Consider the following 14,394-nt stretch of genomic DNA (forward strand, 5'->3'; position numbering starts at 1 on the left):
AAAGTGACATGTCTGCAGCCTTCACTGCGGGACTCCGGGTTGTGCTGGTCGATTGAGCAGGTGGAACAGAGTTCAAAGTTTCCGTCTTTATTTTGTGTATCAAGCTGTTCCTTGAAGTGGAAGCTGTGTCGACGTTTAGTAGCAGCGTCTTTGTCTTGTCGATCGATTCCTCAGCAACTTGAGATGAGAAAACTGCCGGGATGATGATGTGTGAACTGTGCTGATATGAGGTGCCTGGAGGAGGAGCTGGTGGTCGAGGAGGAGCTGGTGGTTGAGGAGGAGCATCTGGAGGTCGAGGAGGAAGGGGTGAAACGGAGGTGAAGAAAGAAGAGGAGTAAGGAGAGGGTTTTGTCGAAGAAGACGAAGCGGCAAGACAATTGAAAAAACCTGAAAAGTAATGTAAACAATTAAAAAACTGCAGGAGTGAGCAGACAAATGGCCAATAGAAATAATCCTCAAGGGGGGAGGGGAGGGGGAGGGGTGACACCAATTGTCATGTCTCTCCTGTTCGTCACCTCTTTGACTAGGATCCGTTGTGTCTGAGGTCCAGGCACTCTGTTACACCCCCATTCCACGCTTCTCACTTTTTCCATCCCACAACCACAATTCATACGACCACCACTACTACCCCCACCCCTCCCACCACCACTCCCCCCCCCCCCCCCCCCCATTACCACCAACCTAAGCATGGAGGTGCACCTTGAGTCTGGCCTGTAATTACTTTATTCACAGGACCCGGAAAATCAATTATGTTTTTTTGATGAAAAGTGAGAAGACCTTTACGGGTTAAGACTAATGGTTAGGTGTGGGAGGTGTCACTTGCTGTGGGAGGTGTTACTTGCTGTGGGAGGTGTCACTTGCTGTGGGAGGTGTCACTTGCTGTGGGAGGTGTCACTTGCTGTGGGAGGTGCCACTTGCTGTGGGAGGTGTCACTTGCTGTGGGAGGTGTCACTTGCTGTGGGCGGTGTCACTTGCTGTGGGAGGTGTCACTTGCTGTGGGAGGTGTCACTTGCTGTGGGAGGTGTCACTTGCTGTGGGAGGTGTCACTTGCTGTGGGAGGTGTCACTTGCTGTGGGTGGTGTCACTTGCTGTGGGTGGTGTCACTTGCTGTGGGTGGTGTCACTTGTTGTGGGAGGTGTCACTTGCTGTGGGAGGTGTCACTTGCTAAGGGAGGTGTCACTTTCTGTGGGAGGCGTCACTTGCTGTGGGTGGTGTCACTTGCTGTGGGAGATATCACTTGCTGTGGGAGGTGTCACTTGCTGTGGAAGGTGTCACTTGCTGTGGGAGGTGTCACTTGCTGTGGGAGGTGTCACTTGCTGAGGGAGGTGTCACTTGCTGTGGGAGGCGTCACTTGCTGTGGGTTGTGTCACTTGCTGTGGGTGGTGTCACTTGCTGTGGGAGATATCACTTGCTGTGGGAGGTGTCACTTGCTGTGGGAGGTGTCACTTGCTGTGGGAGGTGTCACTTGCTGAGGGAGGTGTCACTTGCTGTGGGAGGCGTCACTTGCTGTGGGTGGTGTCACTTGCTGTGGGTGGTGTCACTTGCTGTGGGAGATATCACTTGCTGTGGGAGGTGTCACTTGCTGTGGGTGGTGTCACTTGCTGTGGGAGGTGTCACTTGTTGTGGGAGGCGTCCACGCAGACACAGCAAGACGCAGCAGACGCAGCAGACGCAGCAGACGCAGCAGACGCACAGGCCAACCAAGAACATAAGAAAATATTGAAGACTGAGAATGGGCAGCAGCAGATGTTAGGAATATGAAATGCTATTGGCCACGATATATTTCACGTTACTAATTATTTAAAAACTTCCTTAAGTTTACGTTGGTTTGACGCCATTGTATTCCATAATACATTTGTAAACACTGATCAGAATACGTGCAGTATATTCGTGATATTAATACAATACGAGGATACCTTTCCTCTGTTGCATCTTCGAGGTTCAGTGATACGTTAAAACTCCAAGCATTATTCCACTGATTAATCGGTTCGTGTGCTTGAGTAATAGCGTGAAGCTAGAGTTTTAGAATAGCGTGTTTGAGGGATAGCTGCGGTGATCTCACACACACACACACACACACACACACACACACACACACACACACACACACACACACACACACACACACACACACACACACATACAGCAAACATACAGGACCTTCATATTTTGACATCGTTAAACTTGTTTAGTGTCTGGTGCTATAATAATTGGAGTGAGCAGTGTGTGTGTTGTTAACCTGCAGCCCCTGGTCCAGCTGCAGCACGCCCCTGTTAACAAGGCCTCGTGGTTGTTGGTGTTGATGGAGGTTGTGGTGGTTGTGGTAGTGGAGGTTGTGGTGAGTGTGGTAGTGGAGGCTGTGGTAGTGGAGGTTGTGGTGGGTGTGGTAGTGGAGGTTGTGGTGAGTGTGGTAGTGAAGGTTGTGGTGGGTGTGGTAGTGGATGTTGTGGTGAGTGTGGTAGTGAAGGTTGTGGTGGTTGTGGTAGTGGAGGTTGTGGTGAGTGTGGTAGTGGAGGCTGTGGTAGTGGAGGTTGTGGTGGGTGTGGTAGTGGAGGTTGTGGTGAGTGTGGTAGTGAAGGTTGTGGTGGGTGTGGTAGTGGAAGTTGTGGTGAGTGTGGTAGTGGAGGCTGTGGTAGTGGAGGTTGTGGTGGGTGTGGTAGTGGAGGTTGTGGTGAGTGTGGTAGTGAAGGTTGTGGTGGGTGTGGTAGTGGAGGTTGTGGTGAGTGTGGTAGTGAAGGTTGTGGTGGTTGTGGTAGTGGAGGTTGTGGTGAGTGTGGTAGTGGAGGCTGTGGTAGTGGAGGTTGTGGTGGGTGTGGTAGTGGAGGTTGTGGTGAGTGTGGTAGTGAAGGTTGTGGTGGGTGTGGTAGTGGAGGTTGTGGTGAGTGTGGTAGTGAAGGTTGTGATGGGTGTGGTAGTGGAGGTTGTGGTGAGTGTGGTAGTGGAGGCTGTGGTAGTGGAGGTTGTGGTGGGTGTGGTAGTGGAGGTTGTGGTGAGTGTGGTAGTGAAGGTTGTGGTGGGTGTGGTAGTGGAGGTTGTGGTGAGTGTGGTAGTGAAGGTTGTGGAGGTTGCGGTAGTGGAGGTTGTGGTGAGTGTGGTAGTGAAGGTTGTGGTGAGTGTGGTAGTGAAGGTTGTGGTGGGTGTGGTAGTGGAGGTTGTGGTAGTAGAGGTTGTGGTGAGTGTGGTAGTGAAGGTTGTGGTGGGTGTGGTAGTGGAGGTTGTGGTAGTGGAGGTTGTGGTGAGTGTGGTAGTGAAGGTTGTGGTGAGTGTGGTAGTGTAAGGCTGTGGTAGTGGAGGTTGTGGTGGTTGTGGTAGTGGAGGTTGTGGTGGTTGTGGTAGTGGAGGCTGTGGTAGTGGAGGTTGTGGTGGTTGAGGTAGTGGAGGTTGTGGTGGTTGTGGTAGTGGAGGCTGTGGTAGTGGAGGTTGTGGTGGGTGTGGTAGTGGAGGTTGTGGTGGTTGTGGTAGTGGAGGTTGTGGTGGGTGTGGTAGGGGACGTTGTGGTGGTTGTGGTAGGGGAAGTTGTGGGGGTTGTGGTAGGGGACGTTGTGGTGGGTGTGGTATTGGACGTTGTGGTGGGTGTGGTAGTGGACGTTGTGGTGGGTGTGGTAGTGGAGGTTGTGGGGGGTGTGGTAGGGGACGTTGTGGTGGTTGTGGTAGGGGAAGTTGTGGTGGTTGTGGTAGGGGACGTTGTGGTGGGTGTGGTAGTGGACGTTGTGGTGGGTGTGGTAGTGGACGTTGTGGTGGGTGTGGTAGTGGACGTTGTGGTGGTTGTGGTAGTGAAGGTTGTGGTGTGTCTGGTAGTGGAGGTTGTGGTGGGTCTGGTAGTGGAGGTTGTGGTGGGCCTGGTTGTGGAGGTTGTGGTGGTTGTGGTAGTAGAGGTTGTGGTGGGTGTGGTAGTGGAGGTTGTGGTGTGTCTGGTTGTGGAGGTTGTGGTGGGTGTGGTAGTGGAGGTTGTGGTGTGTCTGGTTGTGGAGGTTGTGGTGGGTGTGGTAAGGGAGGTTGTGATGATTGCGGCAGTGGAGGATGCGGTGGTTATGGTAGTGAAAGCTGTGGTGGTTGTGATAGTGAAGGTTATAGCGAAGATGATTGTAGAGTTGTTGTTAATGGGCAAGATGATATTTGTTTCAGCAATATACCTGTGCGGGGCCCTAAGCCTCTGGCTGGCCTACTAAGTGTTCCTGGGGGTGGAAGCAGTGTTAGTGGTAGTGTCGTGGGGATGGTCCTGGTGCTGGTGGTAGGAGTAGTGATGGTGGTAGGAGTAGGGATGGTGGTAAGCGTATCAATGATAGTGGTAGCTAGTAGTGAAGGTGGTGATAGTGGAAGTAGTATTGGTAGCAGTGGTAGTAAGGGTGAGAGAGAGAGAGAGAGTGAGAGAGAGATAGAGAGAGAGAGAGAGAGAGAGAGAGAGAGAGAGAGAGAGAGAGAGAGAGAGAGAGAGAGAGAGAGAGAGAGAGAGAGAGAGAGAGAGAGACAGAGAGAGAGAGAGAGAGAGAGAGAGAGAGAGAGAGAGAGAGAGAGAGAGAGAGAGAGAGAGAGAGAGAGAGAGAGAGAGAGAGAGACAGAGAGAGAGAGAGACAGAGAGAGAGAGAGAGAGAGAGAGAGGGAGAGAGAGAGAGAGAGAGAGAGAGAGAGAGAGAGAGAGAGAGAGAGAGAGAGAGAGAGAGAGAGAGAGAGAGAGAGAGAGAGAGAGACAGAGACAGAGAGAGAGAGAGACAGAGAGAGAGACAGAGAGACAGAGAGAGAGAGACAGAGAGAGAGAGAGAGAGAGAGAGAGAGACAGAGAGAGAGAGAGAGAGAGAGAGAGAGAGAGAGAGAGAGAGAGAGAGAGACAGAGAGAGAGAGAGAGAGAGAGAGAGAGAGAGAGAGAGAGAGAGAGAGAGACAGAGAGAGAGAGAGAGAGAGAGAGAGAGAGAGAGAGACAGAGAGAGAGAGAGAGAGAGACAGAGAGAGAGAGAGAGAGAGAGAGAGAGAGAGAGAGAGAGAGAGAGAGAGAGAGAGAGAGAGAGAGAGAGAGAGAGAGAGAGAGAGAGAGAGAGAGAGAGAGAGAGAGAGAGAGAGAGAGAGAGAGACAGAGAGAGAGAGAGAGAGACAGAGAGAGAGAGAGAGAGAGACAGAGAGAGAGAGAGAGAGAGACAGAGAGAGAGAGAGAGAGAGAGAGAGAGAGAGAGAGAGAGAGAGAGAGAGAGAGAGAGAGAGAGAGAGAGACAGAGAGAGAGAGAGAGAGAGAGAGAGAGAGAGAGAGAGAGAGAGAGAGAGAGAGAGAGACAGAGACAGAGAGAGAGAGAGAGAGGTGTGAACAAAGAGCCAACACATGTGAGAGAAGGGTAGACACCCACACTGCTAAATACGTCATCAGAACCAGAATTCGCAATTCCACGAATTTAGAAATATCAAGAATAACGATGCTAAAAATATACCGCAGTCGAAGGAAATGTTTAATTAAGACCCACACGAGCGGAACGTCGCGTGGAGGGTGATTGTGAGAGGTAATTATGACCCGCGGGCACCTGTAGTGTAATACTAGGTGGGGACAGTTAGCACACAGGTGGTCACTCCTCCCACACCACCACTCATGACGTCACTGAACCCCCTCCATTGCCCCCTCACCCCCCCTCACCCCCTCTCGTTCAATACCACTTGTAACCACACACAAAAGTGTTTACTTAATAGTTTCGACATATTTATTATTGATTTTGGAGGCTTTGTCTGTAATTGTGTTTACACGTCACTCGTGTTGATCACTCGGGCTGTTGTAGTCTGGAGCTGGTGCAGTTATCTGGGAAGGTCGGTCGTTGTGTCACTGGGTGTCAAGTGAATGATATGTTCTTATACATCCTCATTGTGTTTAGCAATTTATGTAAAAATATATATATATATTTATATATATATATATATATATATATATATATATATATATATATATATATATATATATATAATATATATATAAACAGGGAACACCGGGTATCTTGCCGTGTGTGTGTGTGAGCGGACCATTACGGCAGCCTTGGTCTCATGTGTCGTAAGTAAGACGGAACCACTACTACACATGGAGACATTAACAGACGTTTGGCTCCTGCTAAATGTCCCAAACAAATGTACCCCAAATGTGCAGATCTGAAAACAGTGGCAGTCGTCCAGATGAGTGATGGTGCAACCATGGAGGAATGATAACCACAGCGTTTGGGATTACACTTGTGCATCTACATAGGTTGATATTTACTGTGCAGTGAAGCTGAGGGTGGTGGGACTTAATTGTTATTAATTAGAGAAGACGTTAACCTTCAGATAACACGGAAAGCTGTTAAGCACTGGATCTTCGTACGTAGTTCCAGGTTGGTGCCAATAGGCTCAGAGACCCTGGGCGCCTGGGGTAAATGTGCACTAAAGTTCCTAAAGGAGGTGCAGGAGGAACTCATTAGCCAAATCAGGGAACAAAGAACAGTCAATTTCCCGTTCCAGCGTCTCAGTGTCGCGATCCAGAGAGGAAATGCCTGAAAGAAAGCAAGGGTCTGGGAATGTACCTATGGTACTCTGGTCCAAGATGGCCGCCGCCCAGACTCATACTTAACATAATAATAGTATAATCTTATCCACAAGTTGAACCTTCAAAAAAGGTTTCCGTAACAACCCAACAAGACTGATAAAGATACAAGTCTTGTAAACCTGTTTGTCTACCATGGTGGACGTCCTCTTTCAGGCGTTCACTCTATTGTGCAAGACGAGGCTCTGGGTACCAAGATGCTTCAACAATTGTAACAAAGGTAATTAGTTGTATTTCTGCGCGAACTTTGAAGAATTTTGATGTGGTGCGGCGCTGGTGTATACGGGACGGCTAATGTGGAGCAGTGTTCCTTGGCTTAGTACAGGTTCTCTCTTTAAACGATATGTTGAGTGTTTGGGGGAAGACCCGTCATTCATGCTGGTGACCTGTGACCCCTGGTGGTGACCTGTGACCCCTGGTGGTGATCTGTGACCCCTGGTGGTGACCTGTGACCCATGGTGGTGGTCTGTGACCCCTGGTGGTGACCTATGACCCCTGGTGGTGGTCTGTGACCCCTGGTGGTGATCTGTGACCCCTGGTGGTGATCTGTGACCCCTGGTGGTGGTCTGTGACCCCTGGTGGTGATCTGTGACCCCTGGTGGTGGTCTGTGACCCCTGGTGGTGATCTGTGACCCCTGCTGGTGACCTGTGACCCCTGGTGGTGATCTGTGACCCCTGGTGGTGATCTGTGACCCCTGGTGGTGGTCTGTGACCCCTGGTGGTGATCTGTGACCCCTGCTGGTGACCTGTGACCCCTGCTGGTGACCTGTGATCCCTGCTGGTGACCTGTGACCCCTGCTGGTGACCTGTGACCCCTGGTGGTGACCTGTGACCCCTCCTGGTGATCTGTGACCCCTGGTGGTGATCTGTGACCCCTGATAGTGATCTGTGACCCCTGGTGGTGACCTGTGACCCCTACTGGTGACCTGTGACCCCTGCTGGGAGTTGTCTTGACTTCCAACGTTAGCCCAACGTGTTACCAAACAATATGTTTATCACTCCTCTCTCTCTCTCTCTCTCTCTCTCTCCGTATAATTACTATAGCTTCGTATAATGGTATGTTTGTGTGTTGTTGATACACACAGCTAAAGTGTCTTAAGATGGCACTTATTACCTATTATCCACTCCTTAATTGGTAGTTAGTGCTTGGTAAATTACGCTACAACTCTACCAATTAGGTTTATCTCTAGATATTAGTTGAACTTTGTTTGCAGTTAAATGACTGAGTTGTGGTGTGCGTGGGTGTGGGTGTGTGTGTGTGTGCGAGGGTGTGGGTGTATGCGAGGGTGTGTGCGTGGGTGTGTGCGAGTGTGGGAGGGTGTGTGTGTGTAAGTGTACTCACCTAGTTGTGCTTGCTGGGGCTGAGCTTCGGCTCTTTGGTCTGTGTGGGGTGTGTGTGTGTATGGGTGTGTGTATGTATGTATGTGGGATGCGTGTGAGTTTGCACGTGGGGTGTATGTATGTGTGTGCGCGTGCGTATGTATGTGTGCACGCGTGAGTGTATATGTGTGTGCTCGTGTGTGAGTGTATGTATTCACCTAGTTGTGCTTGCGGGGGTTGAGCTCTTGGCCCGCCTCTCAACTGTCAACCAATCAACTGATTTTTTTCTCACACACACACACACACACACACACACACACACACACACACACACAACACACACACACAGGTATTGAAGCGTTTACCAACTATCTATTAACTGTGACGTCACTGGCCAGCCCCAGCCCACGACAACATGGCGGACGCATTCACTCACTCTCACTCTCACTCTCCCTCTCCCTCTCACTCTCCCTCTCACTCTCCCTCCACTCTCCCTCCACTCAACATAACAATTTGTACTGCTGACTTTTTCAATACGAGTTAAAACTTTTACAATGTGACCTTAATAGACTGTGACCTTCAACCTAATGCACTCTGCACTGTATGTTATGTTATAATGACACTGAGTTTACCTTTGCCGTTGAGGAGGTTTATATATATATATAATGTTGTGTTGTGATGACCGATGGTTAGTTCGGGAGGAAATGTTTAATGTTGGCTTTGGTGTCGTTGCAGATCACGCGTTCGGACACTGCCTGTCTGACTATGGCCACTACAGGGAGGAGGATCTGTACAGGTGGGTCCTCTCACTTCTCCCTCACCTCTCACTTCTCCTTTCTCACCTCTTATAAAGATTTAACCTTCGCTATTTCCTCCACACTCGTATTGTTAGTATTCCATTCCCAGTTACTCCTGCCACCCCTCCTCTGCCACCCCTCCCTGTAACATCCTCCCTGCCACCCCTTCCCTCTGGCACGTTCAGAGCAGGCAGAAGGCGGAGACCGCACCCAGGAGAAGCTGCGACAGGGAAGTGTGACGGTGTGTATGCGACAAGAGAGAAGAGAGAGAGAGGCTCTCTCTCTCTCTCTCTCTCTCTCTCTCTCTCTCTCTCTCTCTCTCTCTCTCTCTCTCTCTCTCTCTCTCTCTCTCAGACACATTTCCTAGCTAAATGTGTAGAGAAATGAAGATTCAGGAATAAATCAGTGACGTATAGAGAGTGATGAAGGAACTCTTCACTACCACATACAAGGTGGAGGCGTGATAAAGAGTTCAGTCAACAAGCCTTGTTTCCCCTTAGAATCAAGAGGGAATGAGGTAAGATAACTCTCTTCTCATAACATAGTTCACTGTCACACAGTGATCATGAACTGTGTTATCATCGCTGTGTTGCCATCTTTCCTCTTCGTACTCTCTAGCAAGGTAAACTAATATATTTGTATTGTTATTATTGCGTAATAAGGTCTACCTTATCTCTGTTGATAACATTATCCAGGTTAAAGCGACCTGTGTTGATCAAGTTATCAATATAACATAGTTTAGCAGTGCTGGGAATGGTGGTAGAGCAAATGGCCTTGTTTGATGTGATTCCATAAATATATTGGCTAGCGCAAGACTAATTGGAGAGCCCATTGCTGTGTCGAATTGTTAATGATTGCGTTGACATTTGATGCAGAAATAATTGTAGTGTATATATATATGTCGATGCTGAGAGTGTGTCAGTGTTGATGGAGGTCGATGTCGAAGGAAGTATTTCTTTCATTAGTCTCAAGCCTTTGTCGGTGTCACCCTCGGTAGAGGTGACAGCCACACCAACTGCTGTCGTATTCCTCACCTTAACGAGCCTAGATCTGACACCTTCTGTCTGAAGAAGGCTAGCTGCAGACTTGCTGAAATGCTACCAACTCTACGAGGAGCATGCCAAATACCAGAAATGTTAAATATTAATCAAGGAAGTCTTAGAATTGCTCTACCATGTCCTGCGTGTAAAATCCTGCGTGAGGCGTGAGGCCCGGCACCGCCTTCACCTCATCTGGGGTGGCCAGCTGGAGCAGATGGCCGCCGCTGTCTCTTACACTTGATATATCCCTTACAAGCACATACCTGGATACCTGGAGTACTGGAGGGGGTTGTGGGATGTCAGCCACTCCCCAAACCCGGCCTGGGGCCAGGCTTGACTCTTGGTGACATGACATGGAAGTCAATATATATAGACTTGATATAGGCTGTTGCTTGGAGCGGCCACCAGGTGAACGTTTTCTTTAATTCGACAAAATTTCAAGCGATGATGTTAGGGACAAGTGAGAGGTAATTATAAGGAGAAAGCGCTCGGCCAGTGTGAGTGTACAGCACTCAGACGGGATGTGAGGACAAGGAGCTGGCATATGAGGAGCGGTGAAGGAACTGTGTCCAACTACTTGAACCATTGGGGATCGAACCCCGGCCCTGTAAGATTCAAGGCCGTCAACACAACAAGGAAGACTGACAACCTCCTCAAGGTGTGCAAGGTTCTCAAGAGGCCTCACACGGTAGATCAGGAATTTTTTATAGTTTTATCAAGAATGGAACACGTGACAATGTTTGAAAATGGAGACACAGCTGAATCCTGAGAATCACAAACACAATTCTCAGAGGAATAGACAGGATAGATACGGATAGATTACTGGGAACGGCTGGTACATGAACAACGGGACAGAGGTGGAAACTAAGTACTAAGATGATACACAAATATATTACAACACCTTCCAAATTTCTATTCGTAACAACTTAAACAAATTTTCAGAGAAGCGAACAACTGGAAGTGTTGGAGGCAGACTCCATATACAGCTTTAAATGTAGACATGACAGAGCCCAGTAAGCTCCAGAACCTCTACACCAGGCGGCTGGGAGCTGAAGGGCGGGGTCAGAGAGTTCAACCCCTGGCAGTGGAAGTAGTTAGGCATCACCACAGCATCATTACACATACACAGAGACCAGAGCAGCATTACACAGACACAGAGACCAGAGCATCATTACACATACACACAGACCAGAGCGCCGCCACACAGGCACACAGACCAGAGCAGCATTACACAGGCAGACAGACCACAGCATCATCACACAGACACAGAGACCAGAGCAGCATTACACAGGCAGACAGACCACAGCATCATCACACAGACACAGAGACCAGAGCAGCATTACACAGGCAGACAGACCACAGCATCATCACACACAGAGACCAGAGCATCATTACACATACACACAGACCAGAGCAGCATTACACATACACACAGACCAGAGCGCCGCCACACAGACAGTCAGGGGGAGAGGAGCGTGGGCGGGGATGAGCTAAATATAGCCAGCGTGGGAGTCGATAGCGTGGGTGGTCATAACCTGGGCGATGTCTGGGGGTGGGAGGGGGTCGTGACGTCACACACCCTCCTCCTCCTCCTCCTCCTGAAGTTGCTGGCGTAGGTCATACTACTCATTCATTCCTCCTCATCCTCCCTCACAATGATCACCTTCCTTCTCCTCATGACACTCTTTGCTTTCCCCTGTCTGGTCTCATAATGTCTCAAGTGTCATTGTACCTCCCTGCTGCTCTCAGGGGCCTCATGTTTTCATTCAGGTACCCTCATACGTCTCATAATATTAACAGGGTAGTGTGCAAGGTGTTGCAAGATAGTGATGTTGTCCTTGGTGCAGGTACGAGCTGGGGTCAGAGGAGCTGCGCCACCTGGAGCAGGAGATGCAGCGACTCTTCCTGCTGGGTTACCGTTGGTCTCACACCTACACCCAGTGTGTCCTCCAGACCCTCCTACACTCCATCCGTCGCAAGTAAGTGTCCTCTGTCCTCCACAGCCCTCCCCTTACACCGCAGATATCGTAAGTGGTCCTACGGATCTCTTTTGCTTCCCTTGTCTCAAGTCCACCTCCAGAGCTCATGTACTCAGCACGTTACTAAGGAAGTTTTAAAGGAGTGCCGTTAGACGTTGTAAGGGACCTGGTAAATTGGTAGGGAATCCTTGACGTGTGTTGAATATTCCAGTAATTATGTTATGAACATTAAACCACCACAAAGGTTTATGAGCCTTCGTTTTCTGTGAGTTGTTGTTTACTATGAATCTTCATTTTTTGTGATTGTCTACTGTGTAACGGCTGGTATGGTGAACTGTTAAAGAGTGACAATTCCAAATCCTTTGGGTAAACTGCTGTACTCTCCTTCAACATTTGTCTGGCCGTCTCCTTATAATGATGGCTTTATAATCACTATGATAATGGTAATACTATCAGTGTTGTGACACGATTTTGTGCTCACTAAAAACGCGTTTCATATTAAAATGTGGGTTGAACACAGTCTACCCATGTATAACGTGGCTGAAGACGAATGTGTATCGCATAACGATTGCGCCCAAGTTAGTCTAAGCTAAACCTAAGTAGGGACTTTACGCCTTGATTATGACTTGAAACCTTCTGACAAGTTTGTTAAATTTTCTAGGATCGAGTTTGACATCAGCAGCTGCAACGGCGACCTGGACCAAGATCTGGAAGGGGCGCTGAGAGCCATAGAGGGAGAGGAGCTGGTGAGTGGAGGGAAAAGGAGGGAAGATAAGGGAAGGGAAGGGAAGGGAAGGGGCAAACACTACACGCAATGCAAAATAAGGCATTAAAAAGAGCAGCAAAACACAGTCCTCAATATGATCAAACAACCCAGGAGCTCCATAAACTCCTGAACACACAACCACTAAACATCAGACAACAACACCAATCCGCCAGGTTGTGAAACACGATCGCAATGTTAGAAGACCCAATGCTCATAAGATTACTCGAAGATGAGACGCCCCGCTCCTTACAACTGGTGCCCCTAGAGCTCCCTTAGTGTTCACTCCCACTATGGCGGTGTCAACAACCAGCGGGGCCTGATGACAAAGGTTCAAAGATCAGGTCTGGAACACCAGGCCAGTGTTGTGGGTGTGCAGGTCTCCGCTGGGTGGGAGGAGTAGTGGAGCCGGATGCTGAAGGCGGGAGGGAGATAGCACGAGGTTGGTGAGTTGAAACACTACAAGAACAGGTAGGAGCTGCCCGATGAATTGATGCCAGCAAGTCTTTGTCTTCTAAACAACTTGATCATTGATGGTGTGACTTGTAGGAGAACTGTTGGAGAGTCTCGTGGGCGGAGCGTGAAGGCAGGAGTGGATCAGGTGGTGCTTTCAGTATGAGGTGTTTGGCAGCGGTTAATTACCATTAAATTACGATAGCTGTAAAACAGGTGATCAACGTATTTGCACACATGTCATCAAATGACAAATTTGTGTTTACAACAGGTAAAGAGCATGAAATTATTGCGTGTAATAGGTAGTTATTATTGTTTGCATGGAAGGACTAGCAAACATCTGACGTTTGTGTTTCAGGAGCAGATTGACCCGCGCGACCTGGCCATCGTCCGGTTCACGCCCTCAGCCACCGACCCTCACTCTGACTACGCTGACGAGGTCTATTTCCCGCCCATCAAGGACCAGCTCCAAGACCACCACCCAGATGACCAGTCAGCTGAGGACCACGACCATCAGGTGGGCCAGGGGCCAGTTTTATATACTTTAATTATATGGCGTTTATACATATAAAATATGCACACACACACCCATGTCGGCAACAGGCACGCGTCGAGATCCAGAATCCCTTCGTGTAGCAGTGGCCCTTCGTGTAGCAGTGGCCCCTTCGTGTAGCAGTGGCCCTTCGTGTAGCAGTGGCCCTTCGTGTAGCAGTGGCCCCTTCGTGTAGCAGTGGCCCTTCGTGTAGCAGTGGCCCTTCGTGTAGCAGTGGCCCTTCGTGTAGCAGTGGCCCCTTCGTGTAGCAGTGGCCCCTTCGTGTAGCAGTGACCCTTCGTGTAGCAGTGGCCCTTCGTGTAGCAGTGGCCCTTCGTGTAGCAGTGGCCCTTCGTGTAGCAGTGGCCCTTCGTGTAGCAGTGGCCCTTCGTGTAGCCGTGGCCCTTCGGTAGCAGTGGCCCTTCGTGTAGCAGTGGCCCTTCGTGTAGCCGTGACCCTTCGTGTAGCAGTGGCCCTTCGTGTAGCAGTGGCCCTTCGTGTAGCAGTGGCCCTTCGTGTAGCAATGGCCCTTCGTGTAGCAGTGGCCCTTCGTGTAGCAGTGGCCCTTCGTGTAGCAGTGACCCTTCGTGTAGCAGTGGCTCTTCGTGTAGCAGTGGCCCTTCATGTAGCATTGGCCCTTCGTGTAGCAGTGACCCTTCGTGTAGCAGTGGCTCTTCGTGTAGCAGTGGCCCTTCATGTAGCAGTGGCCCCTTCGTGTAGCAGTGGCCCTTCGTGTAGCAGTGGCCCTTCGTGTAGCAGTGGCCCTTCGTGTAGCAATGGCCCTTCGTGTAGCAGTGGCCCTTCGTGTAGCAGTGACCCTTCGTGTAGCAATGGCCCTTCGTGTAGTAGTGGCCCTTCGCTTTGATGTCGCAATTCACACTGAATACAAGTGTATTTGCAACAGGGTGGAAGCAGACTAATATGGACTACATGGGTTGCACTGTGGAAGCTCCAAGGGCTGGCATGCAA

At 49.7% G+C, this 14,394-nt stretch overlaps 1 protein-coding gene across 3 annotated transcripts in view; it reads left to right on the top strand.

Annotated features, from left to right (window-relative positions):
* The window catches only part of LOC123758808 (uncharacterized), a gene marked incomplete at its 3' end in the record, with an annotated part of 252,072 nt that overhangs the window by 98,232 nt on the left and 139,446 nt on the right, over positions 1-14,394 (top strand). For all 3 annotated transcript variants that reach the window (XM_069334617.1, XM_069334619.1, XM_069334618.1), the window contains 4 exon segments: positions 8,597-8,657; positions 11,546-11,677; positions 12,339-12,423; positions 13,252-13,410. In XM_069334617.1, the coding sequence (XP_069190718.1) occupies positions 8,597-8,657; positions 11,546-11,677; positions 12,339-12,423; positions 13,252-13,410 (437 nt within the window).

Source organism: Procambarus clarkii, chromosome 31, assembly GCF_040958095.1.
Source record: "Procambarus clarkii isolate CNS0578487 chromosome 31, FALCON_Pclarkii_2.0, whole genome shotgun sequence".
Classification (NCBI taxonomy): Eukaryota; Metazoa; Arthropoda; class Malacostraca; order Decapoda; family Cambaridae; genus Procambarus; species Procambarus clarkii.